General features: G+C 36.7%; 2 protein-coding genes across 6 annotated transcripts in view; one reads left to right on the top strand and one right to left on the bottom strand.

The window, feature by feature from the left end:
* ANO3 (anoctamin 3) overlaps window positions 1-14,766 on the top strand; it is a 183,491-nt gene that overhangs the window by 150,967 nt on the left and 17,758 nt on the right. For all 5 annotated transcript variants that reach the window (XM_065839113.2, XM_065839115.2, XM_071808824.1 and 2 more), the window contains 3 exons: window positions 12,426-12,508; window positions 13,414-13,554; window positions 13,906-14,070. In XM_065839113.2, coding sequence (XP_065695185.1) covers window positions 12,426-12,508; window positions 13,414-13,554; window positions 13,906-14,070 — 389 coding nt within the window. The remainder of the gene's footprint in view (window positions 1-12,425; window positions 12,509-13,413; window positions 13,555-13,905; window positions 14,071-14,766) is intronic.
* MUC15 (mucin 15, cell surface associated) lies at window positions 732-7,727 on the bottom strand. Its single transcript, XM_065839116.2, has 5 exons — window positions 7,537-7,727; window positions 4,318-5,052; window positions 2,941-3,096; window positions 1,907-2,063; window positions 732-1,241 (listed from the first exon to the last, which is right to left on the bottom strand). The coding sequence occupies exons 2-5, from the start codon at window positions 5,012-5,014 to the stop codon at window positions 1,229-1,231; spliced, it is 1,023 nt and encodes a 340-aa protein (XP_065695188.1). The 5' UTR covers window positions 5,015-5,052; window positions 7,537-7,727; the 3' UTR covers window positions 732-1,228.

Consider the following 14,766-nt stretch of genomic DNA (forward strand, 5'->3'; position numbering starts at 1 on the left):
ATAAATAGAATTAAATAGAGTCGAATGGCACACAACAGCTTTATTTATGGAATATGTATGAATAAGCATTAATGATTCTACCCTAAAATGAAGGATGAACAAAGGTCACATAAGCCAAAATACCAAAAAATAGAAACAGCAGCAAAATGTAGATAACACAAGCACATGCACGTACATGCAAAAATCATAATTAGCTTGTCAAAAATTAACACAATATAACCAAAGGGCACACTTGGACTGCTTGCCTCAGTGATATTTCTTCATTGACTCCTAATCTTGCTGTTATAGCTTTGCAATTACTAACAACTCACTTCATAAATTCATAAAATACATTGCACTTGGTTATATGGTTACCGATGCAGTCATCGCTAGTAGCTTCATCTCTGTCTTCAAGTTCTCCTTAGAGTGTGGTCCTTCCATTTTCAACTGAGGCCAAGGTTCAAGTGTTAAGGAGGAATTTTGTTTGTGTGATACTGCTTTACCGTTATCAGGAAAGATGGAATAATATATACTAAGGGAGATGAAAGCTGGCCATGATATTTTTCTTCATTGCAAGCAGCAGAGTGACACTCTCACCTAATACAGGTGAATGCGTCTCATATTTTCACTCTGCTAATCCATTGTCCTGGATGCAATGTTAGAAAACAGGTTCTGGTTTTGATGGGAAGTGTGTTGTTTTCATGACTGGACCCTGTAGGAATGGCAACACTGCACGTATGCACTCCGTTCTTTAATCTTTTAAATACTCTCAAATAAATACCTGTTTTACCCATCTGCAGTGTGACAGCCGTTGTTTCTCTCTGGTATTTGTTTATATGTAATTTACTCCTGTATCAAATAAACCCTCCTGGCAACGTTCACAGCCAGTTAGTGAGGTAATTCCATTGACAGGATCTACAGTCTCCACACTAAAAAAAACATGTTAACAGAGTCGCAGGAACAAGCACGTAGCCCATGTGAGTAGTTATTTTCTCAGCACTTTGTTTATTATATGCCTTTACAGTTAAGTCTTTTTAATGTTCTTTCTTTCTATTTAGACATATCTGGTGAATGCAAACAGATAAACTATGCAATTATTTGCATGTTACTGCCCTGACTTTACCATTTAGCTGGACAAAACCAGACCATGTTTTTTAGGTTATCTGTCTACATGGCAGAGGTAATTCCTTTAGTTTCACGTTGAGGTATTTCTTCTATCCAACCGGTACCGAAATCTTCCACATCATTTCTACGGATCCAGCCTACAATGCAGACAACAGATCAGTTTGACAGAGGAATAGAAGCTTGTCATCTTTTTTTCCCCTTTGATAGCGATTTTAACTCTGTGTCATCATAGTCAAAGGTTAAATGTAGTCTGTGTTACTCAGGAGTTTTATTCTCCCCAGCTAACTTCAAACTCTGAGTAACCCAAATAAATCTAATTAGTTTTGTCATATTCACTGAGGAAGGTGCAAAGTGGAGAAAATAATGCCCTGATAGAAATTAGATTTGGGCAGAATATTTTCCCCTCGAGGTAGTTAAATTTGGGATTTTTTTGTATTGATGCAAGAGTATCATGGCAATCCTAGTCACATTTTGCTACATTATAATGTCTGCATTCTTGACCAAAGTTACACAAGGCAGAATTTTACCTAGGTGTTATTTGTCTGTATTGTTTCTAAGGAAACAAATATAACATCCTTCCAGGAAAACCACAGGTTGATAATTTAATTACAACATAGAAGAATGATGTTCTGCTACTTGGCCCTGCCTGTTGCATATCAGTGTGTCTTGTGATTCTCCCCTTGCTTTCCAAAACATTGTTTACACAGAAATGGCTGTAAGGTAACAGCTGACAGGTCATTTTGGAAAAAAAAATGAAAGCATGTAGATAAGAGGTGAGAATAGAATCTGGAGCAAACATTACACTGAAGGTGGGGATGGGGTCATGTCAGCCATAGGAATGTCATTGGATGGACACCCTGCAGTGGTGTCCTCTGCTGTGTCTGCAGGGCTGGATTTGTTGCCTGACGCGCCTCCGAGACTCGTATTGTATGGCCCGAGTGAGTTGTCTAAATGGAGAACTGAAAAGATAATATAATTGTATTTTATAAATTGCTTGAAGGATTCTTATCCCCATACACTGGGTACCTCACGGTGGAGTTCAGCAATCCCTCCCAGCTGATTCCAGTTAACCTTTTTTGTTATATATGAGGGTGCAACAGATGAAGACCCTTATTCACCATCTTCTGAAAATAACACATCCTCCCAGTAACACCCTTTCAGCACTACATGGGTGGTTGACTTTCAAAGCTAGTTCCTAATCTGACATTTTGGCAGCTTTCAGCTCTTCCATTTGAGCCAGAAAGGGCATATTGCCAGAGTTTTATTTTTATTTGATTTTATATGAGAAAAGAAGAGTGTGTTTAGCCTCTCAGTGTTTGTTTAAACATTTAAAAATAAAGTCTAGGAACACGACATAAATGTTTGGAGACTGTGTGATTACACTTTAATACATATTCATGCATATTCATGGAGACAACAAAAGCAATCTTCTTTTTAAACCTCTTAAAAATATTTTAGTCTTAAAACCAGGTATAACAACTTCTTTCTTTCTGTAATCGAAGTTGGATGAGTAAGGAGTCCAGACTTTATCAGTTCAGCTAAGTTTAGGGGAGATTTTGAGCTATAGGTTTGAACTCACCCACAATTCTTTGAACAGCTTCCCTGATACTAGATACAATATTTCCTGAGGGTAAAAAAATTAATTATAAGGAGGAGACACAGAGTTAAGGGTAGTATTGGTTAAGCCAAAATTCAAAATAATGAAGTACTGTCAATTGAAAACTAGTTTGATGTCAATGATATAATCCCTAATAATTTAGTAAAACCAGATTATTTAAGCAACTCTGTGCAGAAGTAAAAAAATTTCTTATGCAAAACACATATTCTGTTCCTTACCTGGGTCATTCCTTGTATTGTCGTAAAGCCGTCTGTGGGAAAATGACTCAGACCTTTTCTTATGACAGATAAAATATCCAATCAGACCAATTAATAGAAATACCACAATGGTTCCTATAATGACACCAGCTATTACTCCTTCTTTGTTGGTTTCATCTGAGAGAGAAAGAAAGAAGAAAGAGACAGTTGGTGAGAATAATAAATCTGTAAGATCAGATACTTCACTGTTGCTATATTGTAGTCAAGGGCTTTGTGGAGTGAGACTTCTCACCAAGGATCTGAGACACTTTGCAGACTACAACTAAACCAGCCTCTCTGCAGAAACTCTCTGCCTTTGTAAAATAAATGAGACATCTCCATCCTTGACTTTCAAGGGAATAACTGGGGGGGAATAAATAAATAATATATATATTAAAAAAAAAAAAAAAAAGGTTTTATTCCTAATAAAGAAATAAGCGGTAATCGCTTTTTGAATGCAATTACTTATAAGTATTTAAGCCAGCAGATAAAATTGCAGCCTGTGAATTTCAAGTGATTAAGCTTTAGAGTACCAATTTTTGAGAATGCAAGGTAAAATATCCAGTAATGCTTTCTGCACCTGTTCAGTTAGCAGAATAACTGCACTCCTGCAAGATTTTCCTCAGATTTCATAAAACTTTTCTTCAAAGTATTCTGTTTCTCTTGGAACTGAACTTGCTCTCCCACTCCCCTTCCTTTTCAGTCAGGTTATCTAAAAATTGGGTACATTGTAATTATTAGAACTATGATGAGAAACATGGAAGTCTGATGCTCCTTCAGTTCTTGGTACAAACTGTGCTTTCCTGGATATGGTGGGTAAGCCTTTCAGTCCTGTGTTAAAAACTTGAAAGCTAATTAACGGCAAAGAATTACTGTCTTCTAATCTTTCCTATTCTTTTCCTGAAGACCTGATTCAGAGCAGCAGGATAGAAAAGTGCCATGACAGTTTTATGCTCCATTGTTTTCCCACGCATACTCAGCTTACTAATTAAATGCACAATGAGTAATTCTTTTGGAAGTATTTATAAGAAGTCATCTTTGGTCACCAAAGTTTCTGAACTTACATAAGTTGACTTGTTATGTGTTTTAAATGTTATTTCTACACATCTAAAGCCCACTCCAGTGTGAATGGGGAATACCTGTCTTTAGGTTCCCCTGCTCTTGAAAGTGTTAAACAAGTAAACAGCAAATAATTCTAAAAATTGTTGTTTGTTTTGGTTAAGTTTGAGTTTTAGTTTGTGCTAGGTCACTTATTAATTCGCACATCTTATAAAGCCTCCTGTTCAATGAAAAAAAAAATGTGTTATTTCAGCATTATAATTCTTTAATAAAACCACTTGGACTTTAGTTAATACTTACCTTTGTTGGGATCTGTTGGATTAGGTGATGTGGTAGAAGAGCTGCTGAAATTATGATTCAGATCTGTTGTTTTCTGGGTGGGGTTGAAACTCGATGTAGGACTGTCCTGTGTCACCGTGGGTGATGTCGAAGTGATACTGGTGGGGGACAACGTGGTGGGGTTGATGGAAGAGTTGTCACCAGGGACCCCTGCAGCCAAAGGGGTGCTGTGAGTGACCATGGAGTTACTTGGTGTCCCCGTGGAAGCAGAAGTAGCTACAGCACTTTTGGTCACTGCTGCAGAAAAGTCACCTGTTGTTGTAAATGTCACTAAAGACATTGGGATCCCATTGAAATTTGTGGCAGAGTTATTTATTCCATCTTTTGGTACCGTAGTGACACTTGAAGATACAGTGGTGCCATCAGTGGATGTCAGATATGTGCTGTGTGGCTGACGTCTCATCCGTCTTCTTCTCTTTATGTTTTCTTTGTCATTGGCAGTCAGAGGTACAGCACGACTGGTGGCAGAAGGATTTATGGCTGTAGTCAAAGGCAGAGCAAAACTCTGCGAAGCTGGTAGCACTGTAAACTGATTGTTATCTCTAATTGAGCTGCTTCCACCATTTGGTTCATTTACATCTATGCCCTCAGTATTGCCTATGTTCCATTGCAGTCTTACAAGCAGAAAAATGAAAACCATTCCACAGGAGGGTTGCATGGTGTTGGCTTCAAAGTCTGTTTTGTTATGCACAGAACCTGCAAGAAATTCACTTTTGTCTATTATTTTGTTTTGCAAAGCTACTCAGTTAAGACCCAAATAAGGTGATAAAAAAGTCAATATTATACTACACAAATCTCACTAGTTTACCAAGTGTTGATGCTGAAAACTTTACGTTCCTGAGTCTTAATGACCTAAGGAATGACCTGAAACAGTATTGATAATCAACAAATACTTTTTCTGCAAGAAAATTCTGTAGTTCTGTAAATAGGCCTCATACGCAGAGGGGAATCATTCAGAACCACTTTCCTATGGGATGAGGTAATGATACATATTTGCATGGCACTCTTGAGGCAGTGTTTTCTGGGCAGGCAGCAACTCCAAGAGCATGCTACAAAGTTATGCTCCATTGAGAAGTAATATAATTGTTACAATTAGCCCTGAAAGTTGATGGATAAGGTTTAGTGACCCTAAGCAGTGAGTGTCATATGAATTCTACCAGGAGCAAGTTAAAAATTAAGTCAGTCCAGGGGGTATGGATGATGCTGAATTTGTGTGGAAACCTTTTTTTTCCTATAGGAAACAGGAAGCTGTATGTTATACATTAATTTTTCAAATGTTAGCTTGAGAAGAATGAGAAAAACTTATAGCAGATCTGCTGTTCAGTATATCCATGGGGTTTTGGCAGCTGTTGTGTGGTTTTTTCGATATATGAGACAGGTTGAGATCATGCAGTTTTTAACTCCTTATATAGACTGTGATTTGCTAGCACTAATAACTGCAAAATAGTGAAGAAAAAAACCTGTTGTGTTTTACAAAGTTTTCAAACAGATGCTTTAATTTTAACTGTATTATTGTTTTAATTCAGTGACATTGTCTTTCCATTCTTGTATTAACAGTCATATTAGTGAACAAAGTGGGTTTGGTCATATCACTCATTATCCCTTCACTGTAACTAAATTACATAGAGAAATGATGCTCAGTTCACTTTAACTGTAATTTTAATTCACACATCAGTGTACAAAGGAATCAATATCCTTGCTGAACAAATTCTTTGTTATTTTTTCTGATGGGCTTACTTGTGTAATCTTCATGGGGGACCACAGAGGACAAACCTCAGTGCTTTGAAAGTTGTGTACTGCAGTTCTTAGGCTGCGATGAACTGCATCCTGGAAATCCTTTTGTTGATATTGCATCCAGCTTTGTGTTCTACTCAAAGTGATCAGATTTGTGCTGAATACTTCAGCAACACAGAGAAAAAAAATCCTAATAAATTATTGTATAGCAATTTTCATATAAATATATATCCAGTGGCATAGTAAGTACTTGAAAATAGATTTTTGGCATGATAGATTATATGCAACATGTATTTCCTGAGCACAACCCAGCACCTCCCAGTGACAGTAATGTCTTCAAAACCTCTTCAACTGTCAAGAAAATAAACATTTCGTCTTGTTCTTGTGGGTAGATAACACAGTCTACAAACCTGTAAATTCAAAGGGCATTCTTTTGAATGTCAGCAAATCAGACTTTGCACCACTTTTCTGCCTTACAGTAGTGATTAGAAAGTACTTTATGTAGTGAACGGTGCCATGATGAACAAATTATTAATGGCACTCCTTTGTTTCTTGTGGTCTGGAATAACATGTTAATATTTGCAGAGCTTTCATGGTTACTATGCTTTTTAAGCTTCATAAAGCAGATTATTAGTACCTTTATGTTAGTGATCCAAAAGTAGACGGAAAAATATAGACAAAGATACAGAGAGTTTATCTTCTAGAATACAGAGAGACATATCTTCTAGAATACAGAAAGGCAAAGGGGGATCCCAGAAACTTATTGGATTTTTGCTTTTGTGGCCTCTTTGCTCTAAAATTCAGATTTGCTCTCCAAGGATGAGATGCTTCTAAGTTAAATGAGCAATGAATAATAAATTTTCAAGCTTAAATGTATTTTGATTTTTGTACTGAGAAAATAATTTGTAAGCTTTTAGTGAACTGCAAAGAGGAAATAAATATGAATTGTATTCTATAATTAACTGAATTTTTCTTCTCTGTTACTGACAAGTTATGAGTGCACTGGCCAAGCTTCCTAAGTGTGTATTTCCTGTTCATTTTCCATACAACTAAACTCAGCAGAAGCAATAACAATGTAACAATACCTTTCCTTACAGAGATTGGTATAAAGAGGCATACACAGAATACTTCACCACCTGAAGAACTCCCCCGTGTTTAAAATGGGCTCTGAACTGACTCTGACAGAAATTCTGTGCTTGCTTAATAAGGAGCATAAATATCCACTACAGAAATACATGAATTTGAGTGAAATATTGTCATTATTTATGGTTGTTACTTCTCTGCTTCGATGTTTGAATCACAAAATGTGAGGGTTTTTTCAATTATTTTATCAGAAATACACTCAAGTAGAATTTGGCTGCAACAGCACTGATTGGCACCCCGTACACTATATAAAAGATTATTAATCAAATCCACTAACAAGCATTAAAAACACCTCAGACTTACCTTGGAGCTCTACAAAAATACGCAAGAACCTGTTGAAATACCGCTCTGGCCCTGAGTGCACTTATGCTGGAGGGAAGAGGGGAGCGCAGGGACAATAAAGGTGGCAGCGTGACAGCGGTTGAGGACACGCCGTCCAGGTGAGGTGGGACAGCCCTTCCCTCCAGGAACCGGCCCCACCAACCTCGCTGCTGTTGTGACCGAGCTCTGTCCTTACAGAGTCCACAGAAATTGCAGTATTTATGGTAAAGTGGGCAGGCAGTGCTTATTGCTTAATCCTTTGAAAGTCTTTGAATCGATGCTTCAGAAAGGTGACTGTTTGCTGTAAACTATAGAATCTATTGTTCCTTGTACTATGCAACTATTAATTTGACAACAGATAGCTTATTATTATCGCAGAGTTTCCTCTAGTATACTTTGTGAGATGGAAACTGGAAAAGGTGTGTCTTTTACAAAATAAAGCAGAAAAAGGAGTTCTGTTGAGAAAAATGTGCTGCTAGAATGGATCTGATCCTATCTCCAAATGTGTTCACAGTTGCAATAATTTAATCTAGATCGAAATTTTCTGCATGTATCAGTTATCATTAGTTTTTACTTTGGAATACATACTCAGGTAGGGATCTGAATGTTACAGCTCTTACTCCTCAATTTAGGTTTTAAATCAACAGTACTGGATTAAGAGTGAGGAGTCCAGGGATATCTTAGATAACTTTTAATATACTGATATAGTCAACCTGTGATTTTTTTAAAAATTTATTCTTCAATTTTTTATGTATATTTATTGTAGGCTGGTATGTGGTAAGGAATCTTTCAGTATTGTGTGGCTATTTGAGTGGAATGTTGTTATGTGTTTCCACCTTAATTTTTTTAAGCAATCAAGTGCAAATACTATTTCATAACTTATCCTTGAGATAAGTGTTGAGGTTATGGCATATACAGGAGGTGTTTATATGGGAGCAACTAGTGGCGTTCTCTTGAAAATATTGCAGTGGACAAGTGGAAGGCTTTCTGTGACATGGATGGAGTTCTACCCTTTCTAATATCCCTTTTGGGAAAGTAAATTTTTCTGTGGTGTGAGGTGGAGTGGTCTTTGAGTGGAAGAAGGAGAGAGTTTGATACCATGGGCTTGGTTTTCTTTGGAATCCAGCATTCTGCCAAAGGAGGTTTTCTGCAATGGGTATCAACGAGCTTCTAACTCATATTTATTGCTGTGGCTGGGTGGGCATGTATCTAACAAATTGACCATGAAATCTGAAAACAAACCACAAATTTGTGTCCAAATTTGGATCTTACGCAGCATTAACTGAATGGCAAGTGATATCCTGGGGTTAACAGTATAGTTCCCACCGGCATGTACACATTATGGTGGCGAGAAGCCTTTCTGATAGTTTTCTAAAAAGAAGGGTTATTTGAATAGTTTTGAAAATAACAAGACCTTAAATATAGAGGTTTCAATTTTGAAGAGTGTGTCTCAGAAGTAGGTGTGATACCAAATCTGTAGGACTTTTTATTGCTTAGCTTTGCTGTAAAGGACTCCAACTGAATAAAACTGATGGAATGGAGCAGAGTATTCAGAAAGGGCCTGGCTGGCCATGGCCAAACTCTGCAGAAACATAGTGGAGACAGGCCCCAAAATACTCTTTGCAATAATTTTGAGGAAATAAATACAGCATTCGTTTTGACATAGCGAGTTTTGAAGAACATTCCAAAGAGATGCACTCAGGTTATAGTCTTGGGTTCTTGGTTTTGTTTGGGTTTCTTTCTTTCTCTGCTCCTTTCCTTCTGTAGCATTTAACAGCAGCCATTCATCATTTCTTCCTCTTGGCAGTGTCAAACCTTCGTTTTACTTAAGCCTGTATCAACACACAACCAATCTTTCCTGTCTGTCTTAACCATCAAACATCAACTTACTTGTCTTCTGAAATGTTGAGAACTGTATGGAGTACACACCTAGAGATTTTAGTTCCTCAGCAGTGCAAGTACTGACAGTGCAAGGGCAGTAAACAGTAGGTGACTTAAATAAGAATTGAAAGAATTGAAAGAAACTTGTGCAAGTGTACAACAGGCAGAACTGCAGAGCACTGAATAACAAATCCTTACATGAGTGTGTCTGTATCGAAATGCTGGACCAAAAAAAAAAAAGGGAGTACACCATGTATTATGAGATTGAAAATTCAGAACCCCTACTGGAGCTGTAAAATGGGAAGTAACGTGCACAGGGAAAAGCAGAGGAGACACCAGAGCATGTTTTCTGTTGGAAAGTGGAGGCTTATGTGTGACCTTCTCAACTGTAAATTATCGGGAACTCTTGAGCAGCGGGATTAGGTGGAAAGAAACTGCCAGGTCAAAGCGATGTTAGAACGTGAATGTTCTCATCTTCATGTTCGAATGGTTGGATTAGTCATCTATTGTATGTCTTGTTTTATTTTTATACAGCAGTAGTAGTTGATGAAAGTCAAGGCTTAGCGTTTTCAGAGCTGGGAGATCAGGGTAAGAGATGAGTCAGTGAAGTACCAGGAAATTTGGGCTGGAGGGGCTGGTTTGCATGGAGGGCGATCAGAGGTGAGTGGCATTAGCACTGTGGTAGAGGGAAACAAAGGAAAACCAGGAAGGATCCATTTGAACTTTAAAATTCTGATGGTTTTTTTGCTGTCATTGAGACTAGAAGTTTATACCACAAGAGAAGTTTTGTGAATTATTTTTTTTCAACATGCTTTTTACATATGTATACATATATACTTCTAGGTTTGGACACTGCTCTCTCAGTAGCCTTGTAGTACAGCAAAATTATCATGAATTCTGTTCTCCTGTGTGAAAGAGAGTATTGCAGCATTTTTTAAAAGCTCCGGTGAGTTTGGAAAATGTGCTTTAGTTGGCAGGTATAGTTAGCAATTAGACCTTACCTGCTTCATCTACTGGATGATTGTATTGATCATTGTGTTATCAAGTGTTTTGTGTACATAAAAGACATCATTTATTATGATTAGTCGTATTATACTAGAGCCTATTATTCATGTTATACTAGAGCCTGAAGATTCTACCTTAGAGACAGATGTAGATTTAAAAAATAAGCAAGTTATCTCAAATCTTAAAGGACAGGCAGAATGAAATAAATATCGTTATAAGATCAGTTGTCTATACAGCTGAGAACACCATTTGTCCACAGTCTTGTGCTACTTCTAGACCACAACTGCCTCATTTTATTTCCAAAACTTCAGCTGATATTTACACAAGCTGAAATACTTCCCAATCCAAAAAAAAGTTGTGTGTATTTCAGTAGTTCGTCCTTCCTCATTCTTCTGTAGTGGCACTGAGGGAAGAAAAACAAAGAAAGAAGGCACACATTAATTCAATTGCTTGGTTTCAGTTTCTCTGACTCAGGTATTTTAAGTCAGTGTGATTTAAAATTAATTATTTTATTCCTGATAACTGAGCTGTTTCCTTTATTTCTTTTACCTTTGAGTGTAACTAAGTGAATTATTTCATTTGTGCAAATACAGGCTTACTGCTTTTGGCACAGGGCTAGCAGACATCTTGACTGTGCTTCCTAGAGCAGAGGAATATCCAACACCGTGTTTTGCAGAACGTGTTGTATTTCTCCTACCTATTTGGTCACATAAGAAAAGTATTGTTTATTTTGTGTATAGCGTGGCCTTAGGTTGCTGCTGAGTTCCATGTCGCAAAGGGATTTCTTCTGCAAGGTGGTGTCTTCTGCAACGTTCCTGAGTCTTGTGCTGCACTGGTTGTGGTGGCACTTCCAAGGGCAGTGAGAAAAGGATGTTGCACTCTCAGATTATTCAAGTAATCAAGCATCCAAAACTTAAATGAAATCTGTGGTGAAGGCAAGATCTGTGCTTGGAAGTATGAAAGAACATACTACCTAGAAATAATACTCAGGGACAAGTTCCTTTCATTCAACCATCCATTATTTATGAGTCACGGTATGGTGAACTTCTGCTAACTTCTAGTTATTGTGCTTTAATATAGTATATGGATAAATGAGATATATATGTATGTATAAAATGAGGATAGGTATATATAATGCATATATAAACCCAATAAGATGTTAAACATGATACAGAAATATAGAAAAAGGTAGGAATGTGAGACCATCCTATTCAGTTTGAGTTTAAAATCCTCCTTCTCAGCAGCTGACTCTCCATGAGGAAGCAAATTTTCTCACTCCCTATTTGAAATCACAGTTTTCCAGGGAACAACCAGATAAACCCATGTTTTGTCAGGAATCCCATCAAATCAAGGTGTCTTATCCTCAGTGGCAAACTACAGTTTGTGGGAAACTTGAAGTTATTTATTGGTTGTACCTATTTGTATAGGACCTACTAAAAATAATAGGTACATGGGGAATGTGGTTGGGATCTCACACATAGATTAGAAATAATTGTTTAAAGAAATATTATAGTAGTGAAGCTACCCCAGTATAAAGCTTGTATAGTTGGGAAAGAAGGGAAGTTGTCTTGATTTGAACTGAGCAAATGGGATCATAATTTAGCTCTTTATTAATAGATACCAGTGTGTATTTATATCCTTGTTTCTTCAAGGAGAGATTTTAAAACATATATGTTTTGAATAAAATTAAAAAAATAAATGACTATCTAAAAGGGATGGCAGTATCTCATACTGTCAGGTACGTATCTCTGTAAAGATACAGCAGCCATCAAAACAGAAGATTCTTAGATAAACATTGTAAAATAGTGTTCCAATTCTAACAGTGATTATCCTGAAGTTACTTATAGTTTTCAGATTCTATGGGAAAAACAGCCATGAAGTGGCTAATGACAGTTATTATGTTACATATCGCTGATTTTCTTGAGACCTGCATGGCCTTTTTTATTTCTGTTCCACAATTAAAATGCAGTTGATGATTTTCACAGCTACAGTCTTCCTAGAGTTTTGGAAAAGACGAAGAGCTGTATTAACGTATGACTGGGACCTCATAGACTGGGAAGATGAAGAGGTAAGGCTAAACAGGAGTAAATCTTGCTGTTAGCGTGATTTAAGTGTAAATATCAATACACATGGAATGCTAGCAATCTGAATTTTTCATTCAGATGATATTTGTATTCATAACACTAGTTGCAGAATAAACAAGTATACTTGAGACCGTACAAGGATACTTCACCTTCTGCAAGTAGCATTGTAATTCCATTTATAATTCTACATTTATTAAAAGTATCTTTTGAAAAATCGAGTGGAAATACTGCCCTTCCAGATGACAGGAGCTACTACTGATAAAAGCACAGATACCTTTCAATTCCATGGTTTCTTGTACTGGAAATTCCGAATCCTGCCTAAAAACAGGACCAAGACAAGCAAAGGGACAGAAACTAGCTTTTATATCCTTCTGAGAGGCATGACTTATCCTTTAACATTCTGCTACCAGCACCAACAATAATAATTTTATTACTTCATAAATCACTAGTGAACATAGGTGTAATTTAACTATATTGGTGATTTAACTGCAGTCTAAGTCAGCAGAGGCTTTACCATTACTTGTTTTACAGCTTTCCATAGATGTGTAATACAAACTGGTGGCTTTTAATAAATGGTTTCATATCACAAAAAGCACCAACATAAATGGCATTAATTTATAGTTTTCTTACCAGTTTCTGCAGAGAAACCAGCGTTTAAGTCAATATTATGATCCTTTTAATAGCCTCGCAATAGTAGGGAAGGCTCTTATGATTTCTGTTCTCTGGCACTGTTTCCAAGAATTTTTCAAAAGAGCAAATTATTTGGGTATTTGTGTTGCATCATTATAAGAAAGAATTTGTATCGGTATAAATTTCCTACTTCACAACACATATATGGCTGATTTTTGATACTTCAGTGAAATAAATGGAATCTACCCTGTCATTCCAGGAAGAACTGCGCCCCCAGTTTGAAGCTAAATATTCCCAAGTGGAAAGAGTAAATCCCATCACAGGAAAACCTGAGCCTTTTCAGCCTTTCCCTGATAAGCTCAGCCGACTGATGGTGTCTGTCTCAGGAATATTCTTCATGGTAATGCTTAATAATATTGGAATTATTGCAGTCTTTAATCTTATTCTGATGTAAATAGTACTGCAAGACATGAGTGCATTCATTAAGACTAGCGGACTTACATAATATGGGCAGAACTCATTAGCTCAGTCTTACTGCTTGTTTACAGATTTCTTTCATTTAAAAGATGTAATATAGTTATAATGTGAAAGAACAGCGAAGAAATGCTTTAATTCATCCATCTAGTATTGTTGTTCTCTCAAAGTCTGCTCACCAAAACAAATGGCAGTCTTTAAAACACTAGTTAATTTATTAATTTAGTGGAAAATATTTCAGATGTGGCTTATTTTGTTCTAATATCTCTATTCGTAGATTTCCCTGGTCCTCACTGCGGTGTTTGCAGTTGTGGTGTATCGCCTGGTAGCCATGGAGCAGTTTGCTTCTTTCAAGTGGTATTTCATCAAGAAGTATTGGCAGTTCGCGACATCTGGCACCGGAGTCTGTATCAATTTTATGATCATCATGTCGCTCAATGTTGTAAGTCTTCTGTTTTGTTTCTTTTTTTAAAAGGAGGAATTAATTTAAAATAGCAATTTTTACGAGTTTACTGTATATCAGATATATACGAGCTCTTGCTTATTCATATAGTAGTACCTAAAGCTCATATTTTAGGAGTCTTACCTCTTCTGATACTATAATGTGTTTGTCAATATTTTTCCCTACTGCCTCCCTGATTTATTACTGTACATCTTTGCTTATGTCACCATATCACAGTGGTACAGACTACTGCCTTCTACGTTTGAATTTGGACATTTTTTTTTTTACATTACCTTTTATAATACATCTCTAAATAGAACTACATTTTTTTCTTGCCTGAGAATTTTCTTGCTATTTGTTTGTTGGTTTAATTTTTTTTCTAATGGATAGCTTTGAATTCCTCCCTTATTTAAAATGCAGCTGTGATATCAGTGTTGCAGAGTCTTCAATCACTGTGATACGTGATTTCAGTTTAAGGTTTTCCTATCATATACCAGCGCAAGTTTAATCATTTGCAGTGGCAGTACTATGTACATTGATATAAACTGTATTCCTTCAACTGCAATATAATTTATCATTTTTCCATTCCTGTGCAGGAACAAACAGGTAAAAAGGAATAATAGCACAGCAGACAATGGTCTTTAATTCTTTTAAAGAGATTGTGCACTAGCTGCAATAAGAAAGCATTCTTCAAAA

The sequence above is a fragment of the Patagioenas fasciata genome, chromosome 5, assembly GCF_037038585.1.
Source record: "Patagioenas fasciata isolate bPatFas1 chromosome 5, bPatFas1.hap1, whole genome shotgun sequence".
NCBI lineage: Eukaryota > Metazoa > Chordata > Aves > Columbiformes > Columbidae > Patagioenas > Patagioenas fasciata.

Coding starts and splice junctions, on each gene's coding strand:
- MUC15 (XM_065839116.2), bottom strand. CDS start 5,014: ATGCAACCCTCCTGTGGAATGGTTTTCATTTTTCTGCTTGTAAGACTG. Junction 3,097..4,317: donor TCCAACAGATCCCAACAAAG/GTAAGTATTAAC, acceptor TTTCTCTCTCAG/ATGAAACCAACAAAGAAGGA. Junction 2,064..2,940: donor CAATACAAGGAATGACCCAG/GTAAGGAACAGA, acceptor TTATCTTTTCAG/TTCTCCATTTAGACAACTCA.